This window comes from Copadichromis virginalis, linkage group LG6, assembly GCF_057382275.1.
Source record: "Copadichromis virginalis isolate Kocher_CV1m ecotype Utaka linkage group LG6, C_Virginalis_male_GT1.1, whole genome shotgun sequence".
In the NCBI taxonomy this organism is placed as follows: Eukaryota; Metazoa; Chordata; class Actinopteri; order Cichliformes; family Cichlidae; genus Copadichromis; species Copadichromis virginalis.
Window position 1 is genome coordinate 10,032,880 of NC_140623.1, and position 15,328 is coordinate 10,048,207.

The 15,328-nt window shown below is 40.5% G+C and overlaps 1 protein-coding gene across 4 annotated transcripts; it reads left to right on the forward strand.

Moving 5' to 3' along the window:
* The first annotated feature begins 255 nt into the window (after positions 1-255).
* Positions 256-13,644, forward strand: LOC146707206 (uncharacterized). 4 transcript variants are annotated; one of them, XM_085458545.1, is made up of 6 exons: positions 256-366; positions 2,140-2,621; positions 7,836-8,306; positions 8,987-9,055; positions 9,222-9,355; positions 11,304-11,548. In XM_085458545.1, exons 3-6 carry the CDS (start codon positions 8,256-8,258, stop codon positions 11,545-11,547), a joined length of 498 nt encoding a protein of 165 aa, XP_085314671.1. In that variant the 5' UTR covers positions 256-366; positions 2,140-2,621; positions 7,836-8,255; the 3' UTR covers position 11,548. The 4 variants fall into 4 exon arrangements, with proteins under 4 accessions (XP_085314671.1, XP_085314670.1, XP_085314672.1 ...); XM_085458544.1 differs by having other exon boundaries at positions 256-4,804; XM_085458546.1 differs by lacking the exon at positions 2,140-2,621.
* Positions 13,645-15,328: the final 1,684 nt, after the last annotated feature.

Below are 15,328 nucleotides of genomic sequence, written 5' to 3' on the forward strand. Positions count from 1 at the left end.
GTTCTTGCTGCAGTCTACCGGTCGCGTCTCCTTTCAGGCCATGATAGACGAATGTCACGAGCAGTGACTAAGTTTGTGGTAAAAGGCTTGCACAGTAGTGATGCGAACGAAATGGCTCTTAGAGCCGGCTCTTTGACGTGAACGACGCGAGCCGGCTCCTTATCGCGAGCCGTCACGTGGGTTGTATTTTTTTTTCTTCTCTCACCCTCTCTCTCTCTCGCACTTTTTTTCCGCTTCACTCTGCACGCGAGCCTTGTGCTTTATACAGAGGGGGGAGGGGCGGTAGTTACACTCAGTAGCACACGAACAGAGCCAGAGGGAGAGAGAGAGAAAGAGAGCCAGGGACAACAACATCACATTAGAAAGGTATAGTAATCATCCACAACTATTTTCGGTTGCAGATGATAAAGGATTCAAAAAGTTTATTCATGTAGGTACATATGGCAGAGAATATGCATGTTCTTTTTGTTTTCATATTATAATTTATATTTAATTGTGTTGTGGTTTGCAGTGTTTTGTGTTGTTTTCACTTTAAATTTGTAAAAGGAAAAAGCTGAAAATTTAAATAGTTAAAAGTTGAAATGTGAATAGTTTGATTTTTGTATTATATGATTTATTTATTACATTTTATGTGGAGTGAATAAATAAAAGTATATTTACGGTGGCCCCTAGAGACAAAGCACATACAAACTTCAAATCACGTACGAACTCTGAAGCATGTACAAACTCCAAAACACGTAAAAACTCCAAAACACGTACAAACTCCGAAGCACGTAAAAACTCAGAAGCACATAAAAACTCAAAACACGTACAAAAGACAACAGAAGTGCTCCAGGATGCTAGGCGCAGTGTTGAGCCTTTGTTATCTTGTGGCTACACAAGCCAGCAAGTACCAACGACCGGATTTGGTGTGTGGTAATAACAGGTAAATGAACTTTTTTTTAAAATTATTTGAATATATATATGAGTGCCTGTGTATAAATACACAAACAATACACACATGCTTTCAATTGTGTAATTTAAGTGATCTAGTAGCTTTGCTTTGGAAATTCAGTTCATGCTAGAAATGTGTGTTGGAGTTTGTACGTGTTTTGTCTCTAGGTGACACCGCATATATTTATATATAAACATATATAAATAAAACCACTTTTTTTACGTTAGTAATTCCTTTTGTGCATAATTTTATATTATTGTTAATAATAAATTAATTAAAGCAACAAAACAATCTGAAGAGCCGGTTCGGAGCCGAAAGAGCCGGCTCTTTTTAGTGAGCCGAACCGAAAATCTCTAAAAAGAGCCGGAAATCACTATTATGTGATAGACTGGCACCCTAACCAGGGTGTACCCTATAACTTCTGCGTTATGCCCCAGCCCTCCTGCAACCTGTAAATCCATTGAATTTTGTATGTTAACCAAAATCTAGACTTTGCTGAATATTATGTAATATGAAGACAACATGCAGTGTTTAAGTGACCAAGTAGAATTGGGTAAAAGTTACTGAATAGTGTTGGAATAAAATGACAAAATTGTGAATGATTGAAATATTCCAAGAGCTTAACTTGCTTCATCTAAACATGTTTCAATCACGTTTTATAAACACAAAATGCACAGGTTTATGAATATGAATAAGTTGTGTCGATATAACACAGTTGTTTACGTTTCTCCCAAAGCAAAAAAAATTGTGTGCAACCAATGTACAGTACTGAATTAAGTAAATCCAACACGTTCACTTTTTCGGTGCACCCTGTACACCTGATGGCCAGTCCAGCTGTGATCAAACTGTATTAAAAAAGTAACTTCTCCTTATACTGTAGGGTCTTTCCCTTTGTCAGTACATGGAAGAAGTTTTCAGGCCCCTCTTCTGTGGAACCAGCTTCCAGTTTGGATTCGGGAGACAGACACTATCTCTACTTTCAAGATTAGGCTTAAAACTTTCCTTTTTGCTAAAGCATATAATTAGGGCTGGACCAGGTGATCCTGAATCCTCCCTTAGTTATGCTGCAATAGACGTAGGCTGCCGGGGGATTCCCATGATGCATTGAGTTTTTCCTTTCCAGTCACCTTTCTCACTCACTATGTATTAACAGACCTCTCTGCATTGAATCATATCTGTTATTAACCTCTGTCTCTCTTCCACAGCATGTCTTTTATCCTGTCTTCCTTCTCTCACCCCAACCGGTCGCAGCAGATGGCCGCCCCTCCCTGAGCCTGGTTCTGCCGGAGGTTTCTTCCTGTTAAAAGGGAGTTTTTCCTTCCCACTGTCGCCAAAGTGCTTGCTCATAGGGGGTCATATGATTGTTGGGTTTTTCTCTGTATCTATGAAGCGCCTTGAGGCAACTTTTGTTGTGATTTGGCGCTATATAAATAAAATTGAATTGAATTGAAAAAAGAAATTAATGAGAAGCAAAACATTTTTCTTAATAAAAAAAACCCATATTGCATATTTGCATGAAGACCGTTCCAGCCAATGGGGTTTTGTTGATAAAATTATTCTCTGTGATTGGTGGCTCCATGGCCACCAGCACAGTGAGAAGAGGTTTAAAAAGGTCCCAGCACAGCATTCACTGCAAGCAGAATGACAGTAATGGCTCGTCTGTTCCTCCTTCTCCTTCTGTGGGTTGGTGAGTCAACTATTGCACTTATTCCATATGTGTGTGTTTGCGTGTGTTCTTTTTAAACTATTCTTCAGGTAATCACATATCTGTGTAACCAAGCCAAGTTAAACAATCTTTTATTAAGTCTTGCTGTCATGGTTCCAGGCTTCTGTGCCTTAGTGGTTTTGTTTATTATTAGAATTTTTAGTTTGGGGGATTATTTACAGCTGTTCTGGTAAATTATTTTCAGAACAGCTTCTTGTTCATTTTCCTTAGTGATGTGTCGGTCATGAACGAAATGGCTCTTAGAGCCGGTGTCAGGTTTATATTGATGATTGTCATTTTTGCTTATGTCGTTGACCCAGGGTTTTTGAGTTTATTATATTATTTTGTAATTTCCTGGTCCCACATCTCTGTTCCCTCTGTTGCAGTGCATGCGAGTCTGTGTCTTTAGTTCAGTCTGTGTCATGTTTCCTTTTTTATTTTGAAGGTCCTTGTCTGAGGTTAATGTATGTGGTTTCGCTTCCCCTTGTCTCATTAGGCCTGATTTGCCCCAGCTGTGTTTCCCTCCTGTTACCCATTCCCTGATTGCTCCCTCAGTGTATTTAAGCCCTGTGTTTCTTTGTGTCTGTGTCGTGATCTACCGTTTACCTAGCTGTGTGTTCTGTCAGTCCTCTGGTGTAAGGGTATTTTGATATTTTCCAGTTATGTTATATTTGAGTTTAACATTAAAGCTGTTTTGAGTTCATATCTGTCTCCGGAGTCTGCACCTTGGGTCCTATTTAGTGATGGTGAGATGAAGCCTCATGATGAACTGAAGCTTCCCATCCAACTGGTCGACTCATGGTTCGAAGCATTGTGATGATTCATTTGCTCTACTGCGCCATCAAGTGGACAATTCAAGTGAAACGGGCTCAATGATTATAATGATGTGATGTGTAAACCGCTAAACCGAATAAATAAATTGTTTTTCATGGTTATTTATCCTGAATATTGTCTCAGTATGTCTGATACAAAAGAGAAAGTGGAAACTATCAGTACACAGTTTTTGGGATGATTGTGTAACTGCGTAATCATTCTTATGTACATCTCAATAATGACACAAACTAGTGTGTGGCACTTCAAGTTGAATGAATAAAGGAATTACTATTGTTCATGACACCAATAACTGAACTCTAAATATTAGTTATATTTAATATTATACTAATTTTATATTATATTAATTTAATATTTGTGTATAATAAATTGGCAGCTTAACACAGGAATGTACATGGAAACAAAAAGGGAGGGAGTTGTGATGTGAATGTGCTTGTATAACAGTGCTCATGACACTAGGGAAAAGTTTTCATTTGTTTTTATTCAAAAATAGCAGCTTTCCCACAGTGCTGGGCTTAAGACGGTTCCTCTTTTTTGAGAGGATTTCTCCTGCTTTTGAAAATATCCTCTCACAGGGCACAGATGAAGCAGGGGTTGCAAGAAAAACCACAGCAAGTTTATACAAGTTTGGATAAAGAAATTTGTGTCCAGTACTCCAGTAGCTATGTAACACGTACGTAATCCAATTCCACAACACGATGTGATGAGGGAATCAGCTGTGTTTTGCTGCCCATTTTATTTCGAATCTGGCGCAAACCGGTGAACCAGTTCCCGAATCAGTCATGTGGTACGGACTGCCCGCGAGGCCTCGAACGTCACTGCATACGTAATCAACGCAAGCCTCGATACGCGCTTCAGAAAAACGCCCCCGCGATTACCCGATGCGCGATTCGAAGCTTCGACACACAGGACACATCACTAGTCCTATTCCTGTCTGCACACAGCCGCTCATAACAGAAGATCGCGACCATACTATGGACCCAGCAGACATTGAACTTCAGGAGTGACGCCGAGCAGCCTTTGCCCAGCTGGAGGAGGAACTCCGCTGGAAGCCATGGCTCACCCCTGACATCGGGCGCATTTTCCATGGCACTCGGCTGGCTCTCGGCGGTCCCCGGAGCTGCCGGAAGTCTCCACCTGTTGCTCCGCTGGCACTCAAGATGCGGCCGCTTCAGTTGGGAGTCCTCCGCGTGGCTTCAGGCGCTCACGCTTCATCCTCAGCGTCACCGTTCTGTGCACCGGAGGTTCAGTTGCTCACGCCGCCAGCTACCTCTGCTCAAAGGAAACGGCGCTCACGTCACCGTCATATGGACATGTCTGAGCAACCTCCGGTGGTGAGTCAAAAGGACTACACTTTCCACACTCCACCTGAGCTGTTAAACAGTAAAGACTATGAACTTACCTCAGACACTTTCGGGATTTCTTTTCTCGACGAGGATTTGGATTGGGAGGCCAGTTTTGGTTTGAATCCTCCCACGCTAGTTCATCACAATAAGCATTCGTCTGGGATTTTTAGTTCGAGGTCTGCTCGTTGGGGTGGGAACAAGCTAAAACCCAAGTTTGCCGAGTCTGTTTTTTTCTGAGACTGTGAACACTGCTAAACCTAAGACTACACAGACTGTTAAACGTGGTGGGAAAGGGTCGTCACCTATTTTTGATGGTCCGGTTTTCATTGAGCCTGCTCCTTTGCCTTCCTGTGCTCCTCCGCCCAGGGCGGCTGTAGTCCAGCAGTCTCCTGCACCTGTATCTGTTCCTCGGGTGAGGGGGGGGGGGGCGGCGGCGGCCCAGCAGGGCCCAGTTTGTCCCTGCTCCAGTTTCCAGGCCAGCTGAGGCTCCGCTAGCCTCTGCGCCCGTAACTACTCCGCGGGTGGGGAGTAGCCTGAGTTGTCCTCAGGCTCGGTAGGCTCGGAAAACACTGCACGTGAAAGCGCATCAAATACGACTTTTTTGACCCTATGCGACACTTATCCGATCATGGCATGACAGTGTGAACAGCACAAATGCAATATTTTCAAATCCGATCTGGGTCACTTTCGTATGTGGTACTGAATCCGATACATATCTGATGTTTTAGAAAGCGACTGCTGTTTGAACGGTCATGTCGCATTAAATCAGTCTTTTACGTCACTGACACAAGACAGATGCCAATTATCAGCGCTGGAGAAGCGCCCAATAAGACATCGCGAACACTACCTGGCCATCCAGTGTAGATGTTAGTGAAACTGTTTGGAAGACAACGTTGGAGAAACGTGAACATTTTTATTTATAATGTATAATCTGCAGATTCTGACAGAAATCTGCAACTATCATTTGAAGCACCGATGCTCTCTAAAACAGCAATAAGGATAATTATTTTGTCATTTACATTATGTAAATAACTTAAAGCAAAAATTGGGAAACGTAAAGTCCGAAACAAGTCTTTATATTAAGGGCCATCAGTCAAACCATACTGTTTTCTACAGTCATTGGTCTAAACAGAGCGCGTTGTGTGTGACGTCTTGTTTTGCGAATGCGGGCCGCTTTGAGGGTTCACACGGGAGTGCATTTGCTGTCACATTTTATTTGTAGTGTGAACAAGAAGACAAAAAAATCAGATTTGATCAAAATATCAGAATTGAGCATTAAGACCTGCAGTGTGAACGTAGCCTAAATGCATCACTGTGCTGAGTATACATGTCGGCACGACGTGGTGGTGTAAAAAAGGTGGATCCACCTCAAAGTTCGACTTCTCAGTATTACTTTAAAAAAATGGTTCAAGTGCTTTGAATAATTTATATGACTTGGAAAAAAATGAGCATAGCTAAGGATATTAGTGCTAAGTCATGATTTTCTCAGAATGTTGCTGCTGCTCGCTGACTTTAGCTAACAGCAATTCCTGTATTTGATTCATGTTAAGTACATTTATGTCCTTAATCTTTAATTTTTTTATTAAACATCCTCATCTTGTATACAGTGGCTTGCAAAAGTATTCGGCCCCCTTGAACTTTCCCACATTTTGTCACATTACAGCCACAAACATGAATCAATTTTATTGGAATTCCACGTGAAAGACCAACACAAAGTGGTGTACACGTGAGAAGTGGAACGAAAATCATACATGATTCCAAACAGTTTTTACAAATAAATGACTGCAAAGTGGGGTGTGCGTAATTATTCAGCCCGCTTTGGTCTGAGTGCAGTCAGTTGCCCACAGACATTGCCTGATGAGTGCTAATGAGTAAATAGAGTGCACGTGTGTGTAATCTAATGTCAGTACAAATACAGCTGCTCTGTGACGGCCTCAGAGGTTGTCTAAGAGAATATTGGGAGCAACAACACCATGAAGGGATAAAGTTATTGAGAAATGTAAAGCAGGCTTTACATTTACAAGTCATACTAACTTTGACATATATTTTTATATGAATTGAAAACTTTCTGTCTGTACATAATTCCAACAGATTTTACGAGGTTGTAAGCTCACGTAGCCAAAACTCCAATAATGCTAACAAGCTTTCACCATTTCATTGGTCTGGTGATGCAACTACATAATGTGTTTTTAACAGACCCTAAACAACACCCTTTCAATGAACAGCAAGACACTTGACCCTACCGCCTACTGGTGTTGGCCAGAGGGGCCGATGGCGCGATATGGCAGCCTCGCTTCTGTCAGTCTGCCCCAGGGCAGCTGTGGCTACAACTGTAGCTGCCTCCACCAGTGTGTGAATGTGAGAGTGAATGAATTGTGGCATTGTAAAGCGCTTTGGGTGCCTTGAAAAGCGCTATATAAATCCAATCCATTATTAATGTGTGTGTGGGGTGGGGTTCAAAGTATACTGAAACAACAAACAATTTAGGCATTTCAATAAAGTTACATTATCTCTGCTCTTTACAAGTTCAAAGCCACAGACCAAATTGTGAATAGAACTGTAATTTCACTGTTTCACTTCAGCAGCATCAATCTTTGCACAGATAATCTTCATATGAGGATTTCATGTTTATTGTCAAAGGAGATTATATGCTAGAAAATACAAAAAATAAATGAATAACAGTTTGGTGAGAAAAATATTGAGTTTGAGTTCAGTCCCAAGTTACTTTCACCAACTTGTCTCTGCTGTAATATTTGGATTAATTCAATGAAGTCTTAGAACTGTTAGCTTTATTTTAAAACCAACATTGTATAATATCAAAAAATACTTTTAGACAGGCCTGTGTTTTTGGCCTGTCATTTTTAAGCAGGAACCTCAGAAAGGTATTTATGAGTTTTGTTTGACATCAGAAAGTAAAAAGACTGCACAAAAGCTACACGTGTTACCATATTATATGACCCTTGCTATAACAGAAATGTATTAACCCCTTAATATTTTTTGTGTTGCTTTTTTTTTTCAGAATGGCTTTGACAAAGCTTCTGAACAACCGCCCTGACACGCCATATTCCCGGCCACCCCCACTGCACATGAAAATTTTAAAGTCCTGTGACCAGCTAAGGGTCACAAGCTGGGACTTCAAAGATGGAACACCAACACCTCTAATGACAAAGAAGAACACCATTGCGGCGATCACCAATGGCCAGACTGTGACAAAGATCACAATGTTTGAAGAATATGCCTCTAAAGTCCAGCTCGGGGGGTCATACATTATGAGAGGCCATGAACTCAGTGGCACAGGCCCCCCTTACAACATCAGTATCACAGCCAGGACACAATTTTTTATTTTTTATTTAGGGCACCGACCCTAAGTGTGAGGGAAGGTCTTGTAAAAGAAGCAGAGGATCTTCTGCATCCTCTTGTTCCTCTCACCCCACTCAAGATGAGCTCCACACATGAGGGACTCATGACAGTTCAAGGGGAGGTGGTGGAGGTAAGTACTTGTGGTTCCATCAGAATTTACATGGATTTAGGTTTCCAAATAACCCATTATTGCCAGTATTTTTTACAGTTAAAATTTTGGTTTTTGCTGTCAAGCAGAGACTAAATTCTGTTAAGATTGTTAAGCACAATTTTTAAAAAATATTTACCTCAGACCATTTCTGATATTTTTGCAGCCAGTTTGCATTGTGCCTGCGTACATTTGTGTTGTAAGGGCTAGATTTTAATGAACAGTCTCTACTTGATAATAAAAACAAACAGAATAATTATTTTATACACTGCTGTATATAAATTCACACAAGGCTTCATCTAAATATATCCTTTATAATAAAAATAAAAGCAGATACAACAGAAATGGTCAAAAAGTACCCTGAATTGGGTATAATGGAAAACAAATAGATTTTGTATACCTGAAACTGGCAAACTTTTCATTTAAGTTGCAAAATGTATTGTTTACAGAAGGATTTCCTACAACCTGTTTCATAATCACAGTATATGAAAAACATCCTAATAACCGATACAGATAAAACTGCTTCTGATAAGATAAATGGCATGTGCAGAATACTTAACAACAACCATAACATAATCTAAACAGATTACTGAAGAAATAAAATCCTATCACAGATAACTACACTGACTATTACTGACATTAAATTTCAATTTTCTTTTCAGTTTTCTGCTGTAAAGAAGGTGCTGTTGGGAAAACAACATGTTCCCCTTAAAAACCTCCAGCTGAAGGAGGTAATGGTGCAATTTAAGTTTTATATTGAAAATGGTTAAACTAATGTGACAAATGTGACATTGCTGGTACAGAATGTATGAGGCTGTGAGCTTTTTTTTTTCTAGTTACTGGACTTGTTGTTATTTAATTAATGAATCTTTAATTCTGTCATGTTTGTGATTTCAGGATGGTTTTACCATGACAATCTGCCTCTGGAGGGAGGCAGCTGCTAACAACTTCAACGTGGGAGACCACATCAGCCTCTCTCACGTTAAGCAGAGACAGTCCTCATATGGCGTACAGCCTTTACACAGATTGAGGTATGAAGAAGCTTTGTTTGTCTTATCAACAAATGTTTAAAACTATGTTTTCAAATTTGACATAACATTATATATTATATTATCTTACACACACACACACACACACAAACACTACATATAGATAGATAGAAAAGTTCCCCCCTCGCCCCTGCGGGCGGTCAATCCTTCAAGCTCGGGTCCTCTACCAGAGGCCTGGGAGCTTGTGGGTCCTGCGCAGTATCTTAGCTGTTCCTAGGACTGCGCTCTTCTGGACAGAGATCTCTTCTGGATAGGGGTTGCCAACTCCCTGAAAAATAAATAAGGGACACCTCGTGGCCAGGGCCGGGCGACCCAGTTGTCTTCACCCTTCCCAGTTTGGTGAATTTTCTAGCTCTTTTTTTGTGTGTGAAATTATTTTTTTAACCATTTGACTTGAAGTTGATTTAAGTAGATGCATATTCTATTCTTTGTGATATGAACACATGTGAAACAAATGATCATTTAGCCATTTATTTTTAGCTCAAAATGACATTAACACAATAAAACAGGTCTCTTTCTTAAACAGAAGCCTGTCATGCTTAACTTTTGAGAATATAAGTAAATCTTTCTTTAAAAGAACTCTGTCCTGCTTAACTTAAAATTATAGAAAACAATAGAAGGAAAAATATTCTTGTAACAGTGCACATTTAGTGCATTTAGTACAATTGGCTTCAGTTGAAATATTATTTCAGCTTTTCTAAAGCTAATCAGCTGCTCCTGTTTGTAAACCCGCTTGTTCCCATGAATACGCATCATAACTCATCATCATTATTCATCTATGTTTTACTTTTATGTATTAGTCATCTATTTGTTGTAATCATCTATCCTTGCAGTTGTTTATTACACTAAATAAGTTATATTATCACACTTCTGGCCACATAGCGCTGATATTCACTGCACATGCCCATATTAACTTTTTCCAGCCAGGTGTTTTCCTTTTCCCATTCTTCCCTTTCTCTGGGGGAAACAAACATTGCTGCGCTAATGCTGGGCTCACACTGTGCGGTTTTAGGCCTATTTTGAGCCGATTTTTGAGTCGTGCGACCGATTTGGTGATCGGACCGATTTTGGCCTTCATCGTGCGTCGTGTAGTATACGTGGGGTAACGAGAAGCGATTAACACCTCGAGCAGCTCCCGATCATCAATCGCTCGTGAGGGTGTCACCACAGGCGCTCACACTGCTCACGCGCAAACACGTAAACGTCGGTGAAAAAGACGGAGCAGCACAGCTGTGCAGCGTGTGATCTGGACACAAGCGATGGAGGCACAACTTGTAGAACTTTGGAAAGCTCATCCGAGCCTTTTCGATGTGGCATCACAAAATTATCACGACCACAACAACCGTGGAAATAGTTGGATTTACACTGCTGCTCAATCACAGCTGCCTGATCAATGTTTTTCATTAGCAATTTAGCAAAGTTGATGGTGGTGGTGTGTCTGTATGAGTGAAAGACAGAGAGAGCGAGCGACAGATTTTCTGTTATAACCTTCATTTTATGGACGCACAGTGTGAGCACTCAGGTCGCATCAGAGCATCGGGCGGTATAGTGTGAGACCCTGCATCGTGACCTACCAACTTCTAACCCCTGCGAGTCAATCGTGCAGTTTGAGCAGGAGCTGAATAACGTGACTGAAAAAAATTGCACAGTGTCTGCCCAGATTTAGGTGTACTGTCGTCCGAGACTTGCACCGCAGTGTCGGTGTTTGTTTCCCTGTTGGCCATGCTTCTTGTTGTGGTCATCTGTTGTCTTCCGGTATTTTCTCCGCAAGCGACCTTTCCTCGACCAGTGAGATGAGCGGTAATCTGAATTGTCATACTCGAATTGTCATAAGTTTTTCCTTTCCAGTCACCTTTCTCACTCACTATGTATTAATAGACCTCTCTGCATTGAATCATATCTGTTATTAACCTCTGTCTCTCTTCCACAGCATGTCTTTATCCTGTCTTCCTTCTCTCACCCCAACCGGTCGCAGCAGATGGCCGCCCCTCCCTGAGCCTGGTTCTGCCGGAGGTTTCTTCCTGTTAAAAGGGAGTTTTTCCTTCCCACTGTCGCCAAAGTGCTTGCTCATAGGGGGTCATATGATTGTTGGGTTTTTCTCTGTATCTATGAAGCGCCTTGAGGCGACTTTTGTTGTGATTTGGCGCTATATAAATAAAATTGAATTGAATTGAATTGAATAAGTGTGCTGTCAGCTCATTGGTCACAAAGCAGGAGAGGGGCTGGGAATTATGTTTTCAAACAAAGCGTTAATTCCATTAACATTTATAGACTACTTTTGATTCTCACTGTATTACGGGACAAAGTGCGTCCCTTATTAGCTCAATACGGGACGTGTACTTTTGTTTCGAAATACGGGACGATTCCGTATTTTAAGGGACGGTTGGCAACCCTACTTCTGGACAGAGATCCCGCACCACTATGTCCGGTTGGTTAGCTGTTCCCAGGACTGCGCACCACTAAGATATTGCGCAGAACCCTCAAGCTCCCAGGCCTCTGGTAGAGGACCCGAGCTTGAAGGATTGACCGCCCGCAGGGGCGAGTAGGGTTTTTTTTTTTTTTTTTTTGTTTCTCCAGGTGAACATGATTAACCATTTTGGAATTGACTTACCTGGATGATTCAGCATGCATCAAGACATAATGTGTGTATGTATGTGTCTTGGTGACTTAGTGAAACCACGTGATGACCATAGGTTTTCTTTTTTCTTGTTGGATAATAAAAAAAAACAACGTTTTCTGGGCTAAATGTGTGCCTATGCTGTGTCAACAGACAAAAGTCGAGGAGAGAGCTGACATCCTCATTGGTGTGGCCACGGCAGAAATGCCAAACCAGCTGGAGGTGTTGCTGGAGGATGGAAAGAGCCTGTTCATTCAAACTGGCCTGTGGAGTCTCTTTGATAAGGAACTGGAGGAGGCAGCAATCAAAGTTACTGTTAAAATTCAGGGAAAGCATATTGTACATATTCAAAAATATCAGTGCGAATAATTTAAGGAAAATATAAAGTTCCTTTGTTCACTTTGTTCTAAAATGTGACAGATTGTATTTTATAACTTAGGAAACAAAATTCATTCTTTTTATCAGTATTTATAATTTTTTATGACATTTTGTTAAGTTCTGTACTATAGTTAACAGTTTTAGTATTTTCCAGTGTTAAGTATTTGTATATTAAAAATTCTACATAATCTTATATTTGTGTTTTTAATTTTTAGAACACTGGAAGGCTATAAAATGTTTTTAAAAAAAGAAGAACAACAGCACAGTTCAAGACTTAATGTTGTATTTTGTAGATAAAAAAGGGGGCAGGTCTATAAACAATATTTGATTTGTACCTTTTGAAAAAGCCAACAAATTCAATGCCAATACAGCCAAACTCAGGAGATCAGTTAGGAGCACAGCTGAGCAAAGGTGATTCCAAAAAAATGGAGAGAAACTCTGCCATGCAGTGCCATGCTGAGCAGACTGGTTTACAGCCACAAGAGAGACTCAGTGTTCACAGATCATAAAATCTTCAGGGAGCAAAGCTCTCAGAGAAGCTATAATGCAATCCACAGATAGAATACAGTCAATAAGCTCCAAGTGAAATGTTAAACAGTGCATGGATAGCTTTTTGTTCAGCTTTTTCTTCGTATCCTTTTTCCCCCTTTCTAAAGTCTCTTCAGAGGCTTTGCAATTTGTCAAACAGCAGCTGGTAAAAAGGCTTTTGCAGTGAGGCAGGGAGCCTGTTCAAACCAGATTATGCTTGATTTGATGACTGCAGAGAACTTGGGGCTGACAGCTCAGATTCGGATCGGTTCTCCCTTGAAAAGGCATTAGTGTGTTCTGTCATGGCAGGATTTCTGTTCAATGTGCAGGTAGATTGAAATCAACGGGCACCAAAGACACCCAAACCTGAGGGATCATTACGTGACACCCAAAGCATCTGAGCAGTCTTATTCCTTCATCTGTACCAAATTACTCAGATTCACAGACGTCGTGCACAGCAGACCTGCAATACAACAATGAATAACAGGAGTTACGCCTGCGTTTGACAGGTCAAAATGTCACAGGGAGCAGTTCAGTTAAGTTTCATTCCCCTCCAGAAATCACTTCATGCATGATTATCAGGAACCTTTGAGTAATGACAGCACTTAAGTGAGTGTTTCCTTACCATGTTCCACTTTGTCACCAAGTTTTAGGATGAGAATGTTTTTTTTCTACTTTATTTTATTTTTAATAGAAAGATAGCTCTCGTTATTATTTCTGTTGTAATTTGTGTTTGTTGTTTGTTCAGTTTTTCAGCCCTGTTGCATTTTTTTCTATTTCCGTTGTGTTTTATTCAACTTCTGTTACATTTTGCAGGATTTTGCAGCTTTTTCTATTGACGGGTGTTTTCTTCAGGGACACCATATTATCATTATCTTTAAAACTGCATTTGAAACTTAATGCTGAGTTTTTACTTTCTGCAGTTGAAGTTATCTAAAGAAACTGTGTGTGGGTGCAGCTGAAAAAACGTCTTTTGGCAAATAAAACAGAAATTCTGAAATCCTCTACTGCTTATATCAAAGAGAATAAAAGAAACCAAAGCTAAACTCTAAAAGATTATTTATTTCAGCTTGTTTACAGTTATCCACACCTCACAGCTTTTTATGGGTTGATAGTTTTCCTGATCCAATCTGCATACTCAGGATCACAGAGGTCCATGAAGGCAGCCGGTGCTCTGCATACAAAGTCCGGATCTCCCACAAAAGAAGAGACCCCATAAATCCTGCCATTATGAACCACTCCTCCACCAGAGTCTCCCTGCAAGACAGAAATACAGTTTCCCAGTTTTATAAAATCTTTCTGTATTTTGAATTTTTAATAAATGCAGCTGTGAGCTGAGGGATCATGCAAACTCACTCGACATATATCTTTCCCAGGACTTTGTCCACAGAACCAGTGCTGATAGCTCCTGACTCGGTGGACCTCGGGGAATTATTTCTGTAAAATATCATTGAGCTCTGTACAGCTGACAACCTCAGTCTCTGCACAGTGAAGAGAGGGTGATTCACCAGGTTCTAGAAAAAAGGGACAATTAGTTCAGCTTAAAGCACTTTTTTAGAAAATGATGCAGATTTGTATTTTATGCAGAAATGCAGCAGAAAGAAATAAAATGGTCTGAGCTCACAGGAAAAGCTTGTTTTTGCTTTGAACACATTAGAAATGAAGAAAAATACAATTTCAGTACAAATATCTGCAACATCTCTTTACTAATAAAGTAACAGTTTGGATGGTTTGTTTTCTTTTTTCTTAATACAACAAATTTGTTAAAAATCATCTTCCTTCTTTTCTCATTAGCTAGTCCAGTGGTGGCACCATAACCTGCGACCTCAACTCTGGAATGGCACAAGAAGTGTTTGGACGCTTTTCTCTCCTTTTTTTGTCAGTTACATACAAATACATATATTGATTGTTTTGCACGTTAACTTTGAAATGTTGCCCTGAGGCCTGTACTATGAAGCAGGATCTCATCTCTCCAGGTAACTTCAGAGTTCTATATGAAGGATTTTGACTTCTTACCAGAGAAAATTGTAAGAGTAACCCTGACCTGCTGTTATATTAGTTATGTCCTTTATAGAGTTTTAGTCACCACTTTATCATCACGCACCACACCTGGCTAGCATGCTTGGACTGTGCTTGCTCAGCGCATTGGGACACCATTCAAGCTCACTGCAGCACATGCTACTTCCTGTTTTAAAGGGCCTTGTAGCAGCCCTTGTTACATGTGTGGGCACGGAGCGTGAAGCAGAAAGCACAGCTTAAAAGAGAAGTTGATATACCCGGCGGCGTGACACTGACTGGTGTTTTACACCCTTTTTGGCTCCTACCTCAAAGCACACTGTGCGCTGTCGATCTTACGTGCTGCACAGTAATGTTTAATATTTAGTATTTACAGTTATATTCCCATATATCATCGTGATGTTGTTTATTCTATT

Excerpts from the sequence above, each read along its gene's own strand:
- LOC146707206 (XM_085458544.1), top strand. The coding sequence starts at position 8,256 with ATGAGCTCCACACATGAGGGACTCATGACAGTTCAAGGGGAGGTGGTG. Across the intron at positions 9,056-9,221 it reads AAAACCTCCAGCTGAAGGAG|GATGGTTTTACCATGACAAT; the intron begins GTAATGGTGCAA and ends TTGTGATTTCAG. Across the intron at positions 9,356-11,303 it reads CAGCCTTTACACAGATTGAG|CATGTCTTTATCCTGTCTTC; the intron begins GTATGAAGAAGC and ends TCTCTTCCACAG.